At 42.2% G+C, this 13,260-nt stretch overlaps 3 protein-coding genes across 4 annotated transcripts; all 3 read left to right on the forward strand.

The window, feature by feature from the left end:
- The first annotated feature begins 204 nt into the window (after positions 1–204).
- On the forward strand, positions 205–2,892 carry LOC112345562. 2 transcript variants are annotated; one of them, XM_024672614.1, is made up of 13 exons: positions 205–544; positions 615–650; positions 714–737; positions 812–896; positions 958–1,031; positions 1,084–1,214; positions 1,262–1,636; positions 1,685–2,164; positions 2,217–2,303; positions 2,355–2,404; positions 2,463–2,489; positions 2,546–2,639; positions 2,694–2,892. In XM_024672614.1, the coding sequence occupies exons 1-13, from the start codon at positions 520–522 to the stop codon at positions 2,742–2,744; spliced, it is 1,539 nt and encodes a 512-aa protein (XP_024528382.1). In that variant the 5' UTR covers positions 205–519; the 3' UTR covers positions 2,745–2,892. The 2 variants fall into 2 exon arrangements, with proteins under 2 accessions (XP_024528382.1, XP_024528376.1); XM_024672608.1 differs by having other exon boundaries at positions 2,217–2,404.
- LOC9655809 (dirigent protein 11) lies at positions 2,860–3,625 on the forward strand. Its single transcript, XM_002960260.2, has 2 exons — positions 2,860–2,969; positions 3,041–3,625. The coding sequence occupies exon 2, from the start codon at positions 3,075–3,077 to the stop codon at positions 3,567–3,569; it is 495 nt and encodes a 164-aa protein (XP_002960306.1). The 5' UTR covers positions 2,860–2,969; positions 3,041–3,074; the 3' UTR covers positions 3,570–3,625.
- Positions 3,626–4,034: 409 nt separating this feature from the next.
- On the forward strand, positions 4,035–5,132 carry LOC9641450 (pentatricopeptide repeat-containing protein At4g02750). Its single transcript, XM_024671819.1, has one exon. The coding sequence runs from the start codon at positions 4,035–4,037 to the stop codon at positions 5,130–5,132; it is 1,098 nt and encodes a 365-aa protein (XP_024527587.1).
- Positions 5,133–13,260: the final 8,128 nt, after the last annotated feature.

A 13,260-nucleotide genomic window follows, 5' to 3' on the forward strand; every position in this document is an offset into this window, starting at 1 on the left:
CTTTGTCCCCATCCTCCTTTGATTAATACATTGATCTTTACAAAGGAGAGAAAAGAAAAATCTATAGTACCATTCGCTTGGCACGGCTGACAGCCACCACAGGAAATTTGAGGCCCGACATCGCGGAGAATATTCCCATCGGTGGGGGAATCTACGGCTGCGGTGGCCCGTCACCCGTCAATGCGCTATTCGTCTCATTTTCTTTGTTTCTCCCTCCATTTTTTCTCGCGGCCAGAGCTAGGGCAGATCGAGCGATCAGTCGGTGCGCGTGGATGCGGTGGCGCGAGGGATCTCTGCCAGCAGCGCCGTCGCGCGCGTGAGGGAATTCGAGGTTTTAGGTTGCTTCTCATGAGCGCCGGCGGATGATCGGAAAGAGGGGGAAGTGGGCGATTCACGTCTCCCATTTTCCTCCGGCGCTTGGGATTTGTGTCGCTTATGGCAGGAGATGTAGTGCATTCTTGCCTAGCACTAGACAAGTTTTCGATTCCAGCAGCTGACTGACAAGGGTCTGGCGAAAAAATGCCAGGAAACATACGTGTTGCTGGTGATTATTTCTTCTTCTTTGTTCTTTGAAAGAATCAGCTCGAGTGATTTATTGTTTTCGTGGCTTGCAGTTTTGGAAGCGATCGACTTGCCTTCCACTGTCACAGGTAATTGATTCGTCCAGCTTTCCTCCACCGATTTCTTATGGTGTTCTATATTTTCATAAACAGATGGGAAGTCTGTCGCTGTGAAAGGTCCGATGTTCCTCACTTCATCGTTTCTTCGTTCTCACTTCTCACCATTTGTTTGTTTACTCCTCATTATTTAGTTTCTGTTGGAAGGCGAGAGTTTCAAACATCGTCTGTAGAGCCACAAGATGGTCGAACGCAGCCTTGGAACTTGGAGTATCTGTTGTACGTGTTTTCATTCGAGTGGCTCACTTCTCTCTTTAACATACTTCGTGATTTTTTCTAGTCCTGTGCTTAATCTCCGGGACAACCTTCTGGTTTCTTTATTGGATAGCAAAGGAGATGTCGTTGCTAGAGCTGGTAAGCTTTGGAGAGTGGGAACGAAGTTTTGCTAACTCTTGCTTCTTTCTAGAACTCGAGACGCCTGGAATTGTACAGAAAGGCTTTCAGGATTCGTTCATTGCTTTAAAAGCCGGTGGTCGCATACACGTAAAAGTCAGCTTCGTGCTATCGGAGGAGGAGCGAAGAAAAATCGAAGCAATGGTATACAAACAGATCTGTGGTAACTTCCATAACTTGTTCATCTGCAGAGATTGGCAGCCACGAAGAAACGGAAAGGACTCGGTCAGTCGTTCAAGTCTCGCCGAGCACCTGTCTCTAACGTTAAGATCACTGAAATCAGTTCCGAGGAGGCCGAAAACTTGGATACTGTTCCACAAGAGATTTCCAAAGCGGGTACTCGCAGTGGTCTGCCCGACGACGAAGATGCTTCTGGCCGTGGAACGGAAAAGGTTGAGGAATTATCACGGAAACATTCTGGTCCAAAACCCGAGCTGGCAACTACCTTGAAGCCGGATCTTCCTCCTAAACATTGCGATGTAACAGCTCCCACTGCTACTGACACTGCAACTCCAGCATCAAATCCCGCTGCGGCTGAGGCTAATTCTGATAGTAGCAGGCGCAAGGTATCGTTTCTCTGTTTCTTTTGAATCTCACTCAGAACTTTATCGCAGAATTTCAACTGGCTGTCTAGAAGACAACACGAGAACAGGGCAGAGTCTGGTGTGGAGAAAGCTGAAGATAGTAAGTGGCTGGAGGACTTGAAGCTGAAGAGTAAGATCGACAAATCTACGTCTGCCAAAGCAGCTAAAGCAGACGAGTGGATAAAAAATCTAGACCGATCGAGTGAGAAGGCCGGATCCTGTAAACAGGAAGGCTTGAGATCGAAGACGCACTCGCAAGAGGAAGGGAAGTTTCGCGATCAAGTGAAACACTCGCAGAAAACAGTCAAACAGAAGCTTGAGGATTGGCGAGCCAAGGAGCTGGGACCTTGGAGGCGTACCTCCAAGGTCAGGCATGCAAGTCCTCCGGGATCAGAGCATGGTACAAGGTGGTCACTAAAACACGGGAGGAAGCACAGAATTGAGAGAGAACTTTCGGCGGCTCAACATCCAGAACTGATGGCTGCAACGGACAAACCCCTGGAACAAGAGGTTGGAAAAGAAATTCTCTTTGAGTGTTGACGTGATTTCGCATTGTTTGAAGAGTTCGAGCTCGGGCAGTTCCTCTCCTTCATCTTCTCCGGCAAACCATAGGAAGGTGTCCGGGGGTGTAAAGAACTTCGTGAAGCAGGTGTATCAATTTTTCTCACTTCTTCCCATCTTATGCGCTGGTCCCTCGCAGGTCCTGAGTGGAGCAGCTGTTGTAGCTGGTGCCATCGTTGTGTGGCCAAGGTAGTCGTATTTTTATATAAATCCAAAGTATAACATTTTCCTGCTTTGTCCCGTGTAGAAGAGGATCCTCCAAAATCAAAGAAAGGTATACTCTACATGTTTGGCCTTTCTACGCAGCGATAACTGACTCAAAGCCCGCAGGTATCACATTGTGCAAAAGGGAGAAACTTTGAGCAGCATCGTTCCCGATGAATGGGAGGACCCCGACTCCAATTTCTATCGTCTGAATCCTCAGGTAAGGCTTGTAAAACTCGTGGAAGTCCCGGACTGAGCTTCAGGTTTGTGACAGATTCGCGACAAACATGTTATCTATCCCGGTCAACGAATCCGGCTAAGCTAGAAGCGAGCTAGAGTTCTGCGTGCTGCGTTATCGGCTGTCGGTAACGTCTAGAAAGGTTGTTGGTTTGTTGCTCTTGACCTTCCAGTGAGGAGGAAGGTGGAGGCTCTCTGACGGTAAATTCGTGTAAAATAATTTCCCACTTCTCGCCCGCTTTCTCGCTTTCCAGTCGCTTCTTTATGACTCATTCTTTCGTTAGTGCGCGACAGTGGTGCCCGCTTCTGACTGGTGAGTCCACCTTTGATTTTCTTCTGCTTTTTATAGACGTTTCTAAAGCCTTGGTTTTTTCATGCTTTCAGGAGAGCGGCAGTCCAGATCGAAGTCCTCGAGAGAATGGAGGTGCTCCAAGCGGCAGTGCTTGGCCTCTCGATCTTCTTGCTAGCTCAGTGGGGGTATGCCGCGCCTTCCAGAATGCAGTTCTATATGCACGACAACTTCAATCTCTCGCCGAGGACGGTGCTCCGGGTCGCGGGCTCCGCGAACTCTACAGCCGCATTTGGAGCGGTGATGGTGATCGACGATCTGCTCACCGAGGGCCCCTCGCCCGCGTCGCAGCCGGTTGGAAGAGCGCAGGGGACTTACATGATCAGCGCGCTGGACGGCTCCAGCTTGCTCCTGACGTTCACGGCGGTGTTTAGCCGCGGGAGTGAGAATGGCAGCACCATAAGCTTTCATGGCGCGGACAGGTTCCTGCTAGCGGAGCGCGAGATCGCGGTGATCGGAGGCACTGGAAAGTTTCGAATGGCTCGAGGATTTGCAGTACTCAACACGACATCGAACACCAACAGAGCCACAATCGTGGGCTTCGATGTTACTCTCCAAGTTTGATCGCTACCGTTAAAATGTTTTAAATTCTAGCATATTCTACAGGTTGCAATTCTTTAGATGCGCGATAGTGACGAGGCTCTAGCCATTCGATCGTGTAGGAGTGTGAGCGAGCTCCAGGACGCGCAATCCCGCCTCGTCTTGCGCCATGGCAATCGCGTCTTCCTTTGCAATCTCCTCGTCCAGATGTATGGGCGATTCGGCGCCATCGCCAACGCGCGCCTCGTCTTTGATCGCCTCATCCCGGACGAAGCCAAGAACGCCTTCTCCTGGGCGTCGATCATCTCCGCCTACACCGGCGCCGGTGATCTGGAGGGCGCACGGCACCTCTTCCAGGCCATGCCCGCTCGCGATCTCGTCGCATGGAACGCCCTCCTCACGGCGTACACGCAGCGCCAAGGCGAGATCAGCACCGCGCGGGACGTTTTCCATTCCATCCCCGAGTGGAATGGCGTCTCCTCCACGACAATGCTGGCGGCATTGGCGCGCGAGGGGATGGTGAGCGAGGCCCGGGAGATTTACGAGAAGGACATGGAAGAACACGACCTCGTCTCCGCCACTGCGATGCTCAACGTCTATGCCAGAGCCGGGCATTTGCGGGACACTCAAAGTTTCTTCGAATCCATGCCCCAGCACAATCTCATCTCCTTTACAACAGTGCTACACGCAATGGCAGAAAATCGAAAACTGGAAGACAGCATTAAAGTATTTGATCGAGCTCCAGAGCTTGACATTTTCTGCTGGACGGCCATAGTTTCTGCAAATGCCGTTGAAGGGCATTTGGACCATGCCTGGAGTCTCTACCATGCCATGCCCTGTTGGAGCCAAGTGACGTGGAATGCCATGCTGGCTGGGCTCTGCCGATGTGGCCAGGCCAGTGCCGCTAAAGCGTTTCTGGATGGCCTGCCTGAATGGGACACGGTGTCCTGCCTCGTCACCATCACCGGGCTTGCCGCGTCTGGGCATGTGCAGCAGGCCTGCCAGCTCTTCAATGACGTGGCGGAGAGGGACGTAGTGTGCTGGAATGCCATGCTGTCGGCATACTGCAGGCATTGCCACCTGGAGCGGGCTCGGGCTTTCTTGGCGATGATGTGGCAGCGCGACACTGTGTCGTGGAACGCCATGGTGGCAGCCCATGCGCGTAAAGGCCAGGTGGAGGCATCTAGGCAGCTCTTGCAAGACATGGCCATGGAGGGTGTAAGCCCCGACGAGACCACCTTCACCAACATGCTCATTGGATTTAGCTACGCGGGAGATGCTAGCCTGAGCTACTGGTGCTTTGGATCCATGGTTGTGGATCACCATCTACAACCAAGTAAACAGCACTACTCTTGCCTCCTGGATGCCATCGCTAGAGCTGGAGATGTAGCGGCTGCTGAGAGTGTGATCAAGGGCATGCCATCGGAGCCACAGCCTGTAGACTGGCTGTGCCTGCTGGGAAGCTCGATGAGTCAGATCAACCAGATCCACAGCGGGGCTCGAGCAGCCCAACACGCTCTCACTCTGGATCCTCTCAACGAAATCACATACCTCCACCTAGCAAATGCGTGCCATCGATGGCCTTGATTATTTGTTGAAGTTTCTAAAGAGGATGGATATTCTCTTCTTTATGCTTTTAAGATGTGATTTTTAATTAAATAAATCATAACTATAAGATTGGTCAAGTCCAAATTCCGCTTCCAGGAGATTGAATCCATCGCGAAGATCATGACGCCTTCCCAGGTGCTTGATCAAAAGAATCACTGACTCATCTTCTGCAATGCAGACCAATAAGGTATCACTCCCTCACCCTGTGAATTTCGGGCCAAAGCCTCCGTCAACCACAACACAAGATTTCTTCCCGGGATCATGCTCGTCCACGACCTCTCCGGCATCTCCGCATTGGCCATTGGCCATTCACTTGTGGTGCCCAATGTCTCGATTGTCTGGGCAACTTGGCAGGTGCGCAGTAATTTCCAGCGAGCAGAGAGAGAGACAACAACAAAACAATGAGAGGATTCAGAGGAACACGACTGTGCTACACAATATCATCGAGCATTATCTTGAGCCTAGGCTTTGCCTCCTCCATGGCATGGTTCTATGAGTGCAACAACAATCTTGAACTTTCATTGTGATGTTTATTAAAGCTTGGTGATGTTTAGTTTTTGCGGTCAGAGGTCGACCTTTTGGAGCGGAGATTTCTGTCGTGGACTGCAAGCTCGCAAAAGTTGCAAGAAAATTTACGTCCTTGGCCTGTTGAGTTGATTGTGAGGTATATGCAGTCTATATGGCGGCCACGCTCTACTTGCAGTCGATGTGCCCCACGGCAATAGGTAGCCAGGGTCGTCCTCACCCAGGGTGCGACGCAGCCTAACCTGTGGGGTTGAATAGATGTCATATTTAGTGGCACCGCTAGCCATTGGTGCAACGCTTGATGCATTCATGTTGAGTAGTCATCGAGTGGGTCGGAGACCACCAGTTCCAGATCCAGGCCTTGTTCGGTCCATGCTTTGAGTTCATGCCACCATCCTCCCTTTCGTTCATATATGAATCTTCCATCGCTCAAGAGGCTAGCTTTTCCCGAGGGTCCCTGCGCAATGCCTTCACCAGAGCAATAGTTCGTTTCCATGCCAGGATCTCTAGTGGAAGCAAACAGCTTTCCAGTACCATGATGGTGTAGGCATGTAGCTCTTGGATGTTCAAGTCCTATCCCGTATGTAGCATGGGAGCCCCGACTCAGTGGCGTACAATGCCACCAAGACCACCACAGCCATATAGAAAGATCGCTTTGCCTTAGAATTGGTTATGGCATTGTTGTGACAGTCAGATTGGAGGCTGTAATAACCCAGTTGTGCAGCTTTAATGCCCTGCGTCCATGCGCGCTGCTGATGCTGTATAGCCGAGGTACATGTATTCGATGGTTTCCACCACAGATTCCCCGTTGTAGAGGCATTCACGAGATGATGGATTGCCAAATATCATGACTTGCGTCTTGGACGCATACCCGCTGGTATGCAGAATCGTGCCAACATGTCAAAGCAGGCAATAGCAGACCCATCATTGAAGGTACTGTTCCCCCAGCAAACATCTAGGGTATAGTTTCAATGAGGAGATTGCGAGGCACCAAGTCAAATACCTGGGCAAAATCCACAAACCACAATATGAAGACTTTGCTGTGGCCTAGCCTGATTCATAAGCAGGTGGTCCAGGCACGAGTGATGTCTCTGAAAACCTGCTTCGAGATTTGAATTTCCTCCGCCCATACCCGGGCAAGGATTTTTGTGAATATGCTAGACACAGTGATAATTGGTCCCCTGTTCATGTACATGCACAACCCTGTTGATCATCCATAACTCCGGCAAACTGGTGGTCCAGAGACGGTTGACAATCGGCGTGAGTGCAGCTGCCACCCATGCTGTGTTTGTTGCCCACAAGAGCTCTACCGTCATCCCTCTCTTTGTTCGCTGGAAGCCTGTACTACTTTTCATCTCATAAACTCAAAAAGTCAATGACAGTTAATTAAAGTCAATGAACGTTTTTGAAGATGGCTTAAAATGAGCTCAACTCAAATTTTGGACAGCCCCGTTAGCTTGGAGGGATTTTATCTCAGTCTGCTCTTGTGTGAATTCTAGAATCGTGTTCTCCACATTTAGCTTATTGTAGAGCTTGGCTTCGATCTTGCAGGTGAACAATTGGTCATGGTCTCTTAAAGATCTTATATGCCTAGTGGGGTCACTCCGTGCAAATTGGTGATTGTGCTTTTGAAAGACAGGGATGCCTTAGCTTCTTCTTCTTCTTCTTCTTATGTATGCCCAGGCACAATTGTCATCCCACGAACTTCTAGAAGTAGTGGCACTTTTTTGTTCTTCTTGCTCATTCTTTCTCCCTTTTCCAGAACTATAGTTAATGCTGATTTGGCATTGTCCTGGATTTGACGCCATTGCCATGGGTGGAACCATTGAAGTGCCAACACTAGCAGGATCAGTCATGTTGAGGGTAGGCTATACTTTTCAAGGACATGGATTTTGATCTTGGTTTTACGAACAGGTCAAGCTTGGTACTCAACCGGGTCAGAAACAAGTGATGCAAGACAATTTGAGAGTTTAGTTTCTCTGTCTTCCGAGTTACGCAATGACATACTTATGGCAATCAATACATGCACTTCCATGTAAACATATAAGTTTTTGTTCTATTGTTCTTGCGAGTGCTCTGTGATCTTGTGTTGATCACTCACTTTCTCTTGATTCTCCAGAACCATGAGTGATAGCTAGTTGGCAACTTCTAGAGGAATTTGCGAGAGAAGAATCTAACAAATACGAGAATGCTTAGCTTCTGATTCACAAAAGGTATATAATTAATTTATAGGTTCTTTCTTCTCTTTGATTTTGCTTGCTCTAGTCTCTTGGGCTGTGATGAGCAAACAAATCACCGAGAAGGACAAGCAAACCTTTGCTAAATGGCTGCTCACTTGCGCTCTGATGCTCTCTTCTTTTTTTTCTTGTCCTTCCTTCCATAGCTACTTCTTTGTTTAACCTTTGTCGTGTTTGTGACTTTGGCAGCTTTTTGTATGGCTACAGATCAAAGATCGCACGCTTCCAATTCTCCTAGACCAAGCAAGGTACATTTCGTCCTCTTCTTCTCTTTTTTCCAGCTTTTCATCATGCTTGCTTCTTTGTCTGATCCACAGCCTCCACTAGAAGTGTGATCTTGACCAAGATTTACTACGCTTGTCAAAAGGCTATGTTTTATAGGAACTTGGAGCTCGACAATAACGCTAACATACTGGGATAACCCTTGCATGGCTGACACTAGTCCACTTACAGACAACTCCCTCTCCAAAGGTATCCAATCCTTAAGCTGCTTTGCGTGGAAATGTAAGAAAGTCTTGCTTTTGTTTCAAGGCCGGAAAATCAGTTATCATTTTTACTATTCATGACCATCAACAGGAATGCAGATAGCTTTCTAAGTGTGCTGGATTGGTTTTCACTAATTTCTTTATTTGCAGATGCTGAGGAGACTCGTGCAAAACTGAGAAGTAGCTCTGACTCTGATAGAGTACTAAAAGATTTTAATATGAAACTAACAACTGAAATAAAAGATAAAGAATTTTTTTTTCTATTTTTTCTTTTTAATTTTTTAACAATTTATATCACTTTTAGATTTATTTTTATAAGAAATAATAATTTATGGATTAAATATAAATATAAATATAATTACATAATTATTATCTTATGGTTGATATTTAAGCTTTAAAAACTTTATCCTATAAGTTTTCTAACCAAATTATTCATTCTATAATTTAAGGATGTGAAATAATACATTTTTCTTAATTTTAGTTAATTCAGTTTACACATATTTAGGTATTATACTAATTAACAAAAATGGATTGACTAAATTTAGTCTTAAAAGGATGGGTGTAAACCTTAATTAATATACTCGCATTGGTGGCATTGAAATTTGTTCCTAAAGGGTAAATATTTTGGCAGTGCTTTATTATAGCATTTGGGACTTATGTTATTATTTTTAATCCTTTATATTCTTTTAAATCTAGATCTGTATTAGCGTTTTGTAAAATTTAAAATTTTAGCTATCAATATGCTTAAATTTGCTCTCCCTTTAATGTTCATTGCTTTTTTTTAATGAAAAACTTATGTTATTGGTTTGCATTTGCTAGTGTTGAGAACCCCCACAATATTGAGTTTGATCTTTCAATACTCATTGCATAATACCTAATATATATATATACCAAGATAAATTAAAGATTTCGTAAGATAGGTATCAATCCTTTAATTTGTTATTTGATATTTTATCTTTACGATTTGCTCTTCCCAACCTTTTCTTATTTTTTTAGCTTATACCACCTTTTTATATTTATAGTGAGGTTACATGCTGTGAAATTAAGAATTTTACTTTTGTTTTTTTGACAAAGTTTTTGATCAATTATAATGTTAAGTATTTCTTTGTTCCAAGGGTTGAGTCATTTTTGTAAAACTTTTAGATTTGGTGTGTATTCTTGATTATAAGTCCCATTGAAAGCCTTTATTTTACCATTACTACTGAGGAGTTTATATATTCTCTTGAGAGTATATACTTTTCAATTAAATTTCATATTTAAACTATTGAGTTGTGTATTGAGGAGGTTGAGTAGTGTGAATCTTATACTTATATAATGGTAACCGAAGTATTTTATAACAAGAGATCCCTTTTTTTTTAAGCTTGGTAAAAATTCTTCTTTTATTGTTTATTTTTCCATTTTTTTTCACAATGTTTCTTCCTTAATTTTTCTTTCTTTCTCCTTTTTATCTTAACGTTCCAATTTTTTTTCTGTGGAAGAGGGGGTTAAAGGGGATGGTAAAGTGTTTAACCCCAAAAATAGAGTGAGGACAAGTGATTAAAATATAATATAAAAATCACATTAACTAATTCATCAATCAAGCAATACCATAAACAACATTAATATCAGCACTTGAAAATTACATGAGTATCAAGTGCCAATTTTATTTGATAAAATACAACATAAATACCCCACTTTATTAAAAGAGATTTACAACACCTAGCACTATATACTTCATTCACAATATAGACAAACTCATATTACTCTTTTTCTTACTAAACTGAAAACTAATTAAATACTAAGCTACTTAAAGAGTAAGGTCTTTGAAAAAGAATTAATTATTGTAACTCAAGCGTTTCAATAGTAAAACTTTATCACTATCTATCATATGACTCACCATTTGTATAATTGTTATAACTAACATGCATCATTACAAATCATATTTTTAAGAAAAGAAGATGATTTATATATTTGACCCTTTGTCTTTGATAACTCTTTTTTCAATTTTAACTCACTTAAATCTCAAGCTTGCACTTGCACTTTCTTCAGTTTAATATAAGAAAAATGTATGAGAGAGCATAGCGATGATTAATTGAACCAATAGACTAAACTCTAGATTCTTTATTAATCCACTCACAATCGTGCTTAATTAGAATCCATTAGTGTTGTGTTAAAAAATTACAGATTAGCTTATTCACCATTCATAATAAATCTATGAGAGATTTACTTTTACCCATAGTAATATAGAATAACTCATGGTAACCACCTATAAGCTAATATTAATCCTTCCAACTCAAAATTTAACCTTAAGTTGTTAATATGTCTCATTTATAAACCAAACACAAACTCATGCAAATTGTGTATAAAAAAAATCCATCCTATATTGTTCAGTGGGATTAAGTTTTAAAACTTGAGTTCCACTCCACTACCCTTGACCCACATATTTAAAGGTTAAAATTTTATTATCCTATGGTAAGTCACTATAATTAAAGAGTGAAATTATGTGTGCTATATTTGGTTTACAAAAATGTATTTTAGCATGTACTATCCAATGAGAGTGGACAATTAGTCTTATTGCATACACAAAAATAAAAATAGTGATCCAAATAAGTCCATATTTGGGTATTATAGATTTACATGCATCCCTAGGTATAGATTTTGATATATATATTTTTGTATTATATTGTGTGAGCTTTCTAGGGATAAAGCCAAAATCCTAATCATACAACCTAAGGAGTGAAAATATAGAAGCATAGAGTGACATTGAAACAATTTTAAAATATTGAACATTTGCAAGTTATATATTTTTCCTTTTCAATTTGTCAACTTTCCTCATCTATCCTACCACTACTACCTTGGCCTTAGTTATGTTCCATTGTCAAGGTTCCCACTTATTGTACCAACTTCTACTTAGTCTTACTTGGATTCAATTACTTATTGCATACAAACCCTAAGCACACAAGATGTGATTCTCATTATATGCTACTTCCCCTTAGATAAGAGGACAAAATGTTAACCATCCATCCACAGATTCTTAAATTCCTTCTTAATCCACCTTTCTGGGTTAGATTAGACTTGAAGTTCAATTACACTCCCTACAAGCACAAATAGCTAAGCACACCAAACTAACATCCTTTTGTTGATCATAAGACCTCTAAATCCTAGCCATGCATCCATTATATAGGTGTCCATATCAAACTATTACACTATAGTGTTTCCCCTTGAGGTCCCAAAGTAAAAGATACACCTAAAGTTTACACTTCCATCCCAAAAGGATGGCTCAAGCCCCTAAGTAAGAGTGAAGACTAATAAGTTGTATAGTACTCAAGTGAGGCATCATTCCACATGAGCCAAGAGTATTACAGTTGGTTTCCTTTCCAAGAGTGGGAGTTGCTCTTGATCACTTCTTTAGGTAACTTCTTTGGCATCACCTAAGTCCATGCTCACTCCCACCCAAAGCCTCTAACCCCTAGTCCCAACTTTAAGTCAGTTTAGAAGTACTAGTAGAAAGTTCCTTCAAGACTAATTCCTAGAATTCACTATCTTTACTATACTTTTGGAACCCTTGCAGTACCCCCACTCTAGAGACAATCATGTTAGGCTTTCACCCCATGACCTATATTAGTATTTGAATTTGGTCTTAGACTCGATCGTGGATTCAACCTCGGACTCGATCTCGGACCCAGGCTCAGACCTGGTCTTGGACCCGATCTTGGATCTCAGACTGCATCTTGAACTCCATCTTGGAGTTGGTGTCGGACTCAATTTATTTGATGAACTCTTTATTGTTCTGGTTATAATTTTGGGATCCTTTAGCCTATGACACCTCAGAGAATTTGATTCCTTACAACATCATAATGCCATAACTATTATGCAAAATGGAGTCAATTAAAGTCTAATAGTGGTTTAATATAAAAATATAAATACTCTACCAAAAGCTTGGACTTAAACCTAAAACAAATGTAAAATAAAGATAGGCATACCTAGTTAAGATAATATCTTATATTAATTGGCTATGTCCAATTTACCCACTATTCTTAGAATACATTTAGAACACCCCCCCTCGCCCCCTCCCCCTCTTTATATGAAAACACACTTTGGGCTTTCACCCTAGTCCCAAAAGCTAGTTTTTGGGATAATTATGAAAACTTACTAAATATGAAATTGCACTAGATTGTGAATTTGGATGTGGGAATAATATTAGAACAATTTTTACATTCCATAGATATGCCTCACTAATAGATTTAGACACTTTCTATAAATGATCAAATCAAATAGGACTAACATATAAGGCATGATAACAAAGGTGTTTTGGCAAAGATAGTAAGATATTATGTAGTGGTATTAAAAGACTAGAGCTTAATATATAAGGGTTCTTGTCAAGATAATTCAAGACAAAGCAAAAGAGAACTAAAGCTAGTTTAAGTATGTTCAACAAAAAACAAGAGTTTCTACCTTATATTTATTTAACTAAGTATAGATTTTAAACTCAATTTACTAATGCTTGAATAAGAGAACTATAACAGAAACTAGTAATACCAATTTTTTACCATCGTAGTAAAAAAAGAATACTTGAAAGCACTCACTAATAGATAACTATCATTACCTACAATCACATTCATGACAATGGTAGAGTAAAGATAAGCAAAATAAGTCTGAATGAAGCTAGTGCTTCAAAATTTTTTTTCCTTTGAGGAGGGGATAAAAAGCATATAAAATATGAATAGAGTGAATTTGACTTTTTATATGCAATGCAAGATAAAAATGAAGGTTTTGAGTACAAGTTAACATGGGTCTTCAAGGTTGACTAAAGAAAGACACAAAAGTGGGTTCTACTAATAATTATGAGTTTGAGTTAATAACTATCTTATAGGATGGCTA

The sequence above is a fragment of the Selaginella moellendorffii genome, unplaced genomic scaffold (genome assembly GCF_000143415.4).
Source record: "Selaginella moellendorffii unplaced genomic scaffold, v1.0 SELMOscaffold_0, whole genome shotgun sequence".
Classification (NCBI taxonomy): Eukaryota; Viridiplantae; Streptophyta; class Lycopodiopsida; order Selaginellales; family Selaginellaceae; genus Selaginella; species Selaginella moellendorffii.